Genomic DNA, 3,481 nt, shown 5'->3' with positions numbered 1-3,481 from the left:
GAATCCTTTGCTTCCTCTTCTTTCTCTCATATTCTCGAGTATTTTGTTTCTCTTTCTCTAATTCTACGAAGGTGTGTCCTCATCACCAGAATGTTGCCTTGCTTCGACTTAAGCAATTATTTTCCATAGATGTCTCCGCTTCTTCTTCGGATGATTGCAATTTAGCTTCTTTTGCCAAGACAGACACTTGGAAGGCACTGATTGTTGCTCATGGGATGTGTCACATGCAATAGGGTTACAGGCCATGTAAACGGGCTCGACCTTAGTTGCAGTGGCCTCTATGGCACCATTGATTCCAACAGCAGCCTCTTCCTCTTGCCTCATCTACGAAGGCTCAACCTTGCTTTTAATGATTTCAATAAGTCCTCTATTTCAGCAAAGTTTGGACAATTCCGGAGAATGACTCATCTCAACCTTTCTTTCTCTGGATTTTCAGGTGTAATTGCTCCAGAAATCTCCCACCTATCCAACTTGGTTTCGCTTGATCTCTCCATCTATAGTGGATTAGGACTTGAAACAAGTAGCTTCATTGCACTTACTCAAAACCTAACGAAGTTGCAGAAACTTCATCTCCGAGGTATAAATGTCTCTTCCATTATACCTAGCTCCCTACTGAATTTATCTTCTTTGAAATCTATGGATCTCTCTTTCTGTCAACTGCATGGGAGATTCCCTGATGATGATCTTCAGCTGCCCAACCTTAAGGCTCTCAAGTTAAAGGGTAACTATGATCTCAGTGGGAATTTCCCAAAGTTCAATAAGAGTAATTCCATTCTGTTGTTGGATCTTTCTTCTACAAATTTCAGTGGGAAGCTTCCTAGTTCAATAGGCAGTCTAAAGTCTTTAGAAAGTTTGGATCTCTCTCACTGCAATTTCTCAGGGTCCATTCCCTCGGTGTTAGGGAACCTCACACAATCACTCACTTGGACCTCTCAAGCAATCAATTTGATGGTGAAATTTCAAATGTTTTCAATAAGATTAGAAAGCTAATTGTATTAGATCTTTCCAGTAATAGTTTCAGAGGTCAGTTCATAGCATCACTTTACAATCTAACAGAACTTTCTTTCTTAGACCTTTCAAACAATAAGCTAGAAGGTGTCATTCCTTCTCATGTGAAGGAACTTTCAAGTCTATCCGAAGTCCATTTGTCCAATAACTTGTTGAATGGGACAATACCATCTTGGTTGTTTAGTCTACCATCATTGATAAGGTTAGATCTCAGTCATAACAAACTCAATGGTCATATTGATGAATTCCAATCCCTTTCATTGGAGTCCATTGATTTGAGTAATAATGAGTTAGATGGGCCAGTTCCAAGTTCCATCTTTGAACTTGTAAATCTTACATATCTCCAGCTTTCTTCATATAACTTGGGTGGCATTGTGGAGACAGACATGTTCATGAATCTTGAAAATCTTGTCTATCTCGACCTTTCGTATAACATTCTGACATTGAGCAACTACAGCCATTCCAACTGTGCGCTACCATCCTTGGAAACATTGTTGTTGTCCTCTTGCAACATAAGTGAATTCCCAAGATTTTTATGCAGTCAAGAGTTATTGGCGTTTTTAGACCTTTCAAACAACAAGATTTATGGACAACTTCCGAAATGGGCATGGAATGTGGGTACGGAGACATTGTCTTACTTAAATCTTTCTCAAAACATGCTAACCAGGTTTGAGAGATTTCCATGGAGGATTATGCAATATCTTGACCTTCATTCCAACTTGCTTCAAGGGCCACTTCCATCATTGATTTGTGAAATGAGTTATATTGAAGTTCTAGATTTCTCTAAAAACAACTTGAGTGGCTTAATTCCACAATGTTTGGGAAACTTCAGTAAGTCTCTCTCAGTTTTGGATTTGCGAAGGAATCAACTTCATGGTACCATTCCTGAAACGTTTTCAAAGGGCAATCTTATCAGGAATCTTGACTTCAATGGAAATCAATTGGAAGGGCCTCTACCACGATCTTTGATCAATTGTAGAAGGTTGCAAGTTTTAGACCTTGGAAATAACAGAATAAACGATACATTCCCCCATTGGTTGGAAACTCTTCCAGAGTTACAAGTTTTGATCTTGCGTTCGAATAGGTTCCATGGTCACGTAAGGGGTTCAAATTTCCAATTTCCATTTCCCAAGTTACGAATAATGGATCTCTCACGCAATGGTTTCTCTAGCAGTTTACCGGAAATGTATTTGAAGAATTTCAAGGCAATGATGAATGTGACTGAGGATAAAATGGAATTGAAATATATGGGGGAATACTCTTATCGAGATTCGATCATTGTAACAATCAAGGGGTTTGATTTTGAACTTGTAAGAATCTTGTTTACCTTCACAATAATTGATTTGTCAAGCAATAGATTCCAAGGAGACATTCCAGATTTCATTGGTAGTCTTAGTTCACTTCGAGAACTCAACTTGTCTCATAACAACATTACAGGGCATATTCCACCATCTTTGGGGAATCTAATGGTCCTTGAATCATTAGATCTCTCTTCAAACAATCTCAATGGGAGAATTCCAAGGGAGTTGACAAGTTTGACATTTCTTGCGATCCTAAATCTTTCGAAAAATCATCTCACTGGAGTCATTCCTCAAGGCAACCAATTTGATACATTTTCAAATAATTCATATAATGGGAATATAGGGTTATGTGGATTTCCCTTGTCTAAGAAATGTGTAGTTGATAAAGCACCACAACCTCCCAAAGAAGAGGAGGTGGAATCCGATACTGGATTTGATTGGAAAGTCATATTGATGGGGTATGGCTGTGGACTAGTAGTTGGATTGTTGTTTATGGGGTGCCTCGTCTTCTTAACAAGAAAGCCTAAATGGTTTGTAAGAATGATTGAAGGAGATAGACACAAGAAGGTTAGAAGGTCAACAAAGAGCACTCGCAGGCATGGAGCAAGAAGAAGTTAGGCCATTTCTATGATATTGTATTTTGTGGTGAATGATACTAATGAATTTTGCATTCTTATGTAAACAAATAACATGTATTGCGATTAATGAAGTAAGAGTCTTTGAAGTTGTAAAAATGTTTTTTTTTTTAATTTTTTCTTTCTTGAAATGGAATAATACGTAGTAACAATATTTTCAAATCATCACTACAATTTAACTTATTTATATATCATGACCAAAAGTATTTTTAAATGTTGGGTTATGTAATTAGAAAAGGTAAAACTCACAAGGTTTTGCAGAGAATTAGATGCAATTGATTGCTTATCACTAAAAGACTAACAAATTTTTGTTAGGAACAAAGGGAGATTTTTTAAAAGAATGATGTTGAAAGGGTTGTAAATTAATGAAATCCAAATTCCCATTTTAGGTTACAAATTTTCACTAAACTCTCGTCCACATAATACATTTATCTTAATATGAAACATTTAATTGGTCTTTACTACAAGTCTTTGCTATAGAAGACTAATTAAGCATTCATAAAACATTAATTAATTCATGCGAATTGGATTATGTTA

The 3,481-nt window shown here is 36.7% G+C and overlaps 1 protein-coding gene across 1 annotated transcript; it reads left to right on the top strand.

Moving 5' to 3' along the window:
* The first annotated feature begins 210 nt into the window (after nucleotides 1-210).
* Nucleotides 211-2,927, top strand: LOC117908287 (receptor-like protein Cf-9). Its single transcript, XM_034821899.1, has 2 exons — nucleotides 211-951; nucleotides 1,356-2,927. The coding sequence occupies exons 1-2, from the start codon at nucleotides 211-213 to the stop codon at nucleotides 2,925-2,927; spliced, it is 2,313 nt and encodes a 770-aa protein (XP_034677790.1).
* The last annotated feature ends 554 nt before the right edge of the window (nucleotides 2,928-3,481 follow it).

Source organism: Vitis riparia, chromosome 19 (genome assembly GCF_004353265.1).
Source record: "Vitis riparia cultivar Riparia Gloire de Montpellier isolate 1030 chromosome 19, EGFV_Vit.rip_1.0, whole genome shotgun sequence".
NCBI classification, from domain to species: Eukaryota; Viridiplantae; Streptophyta; class Magnoliopsida; order Vitales; family Vitaceae; genus Vitis; species Vitis riparia.
Note: the sequence above shows the minus strand (reverse complement) of the source record. Positions and strands in the feature narration are given on the sequence as shown.

Excerpts from the sequence above, each read along its gene's own strand:
- LOC117908287 (XM_034821899.1), top strand. The coding sequence starts at position 211 with ATGGGATGTGTCACATGCAATAGGGTTACAGGCCATGTAAACGGGCTC. Across the intron at positions 952-1,355 it reads CTCAAGCAATCAATTTGATG|CTTTCTTCATATAACTTGGG; the intron begins GTGAAATTTCAA and ends ACATATCTCCAG.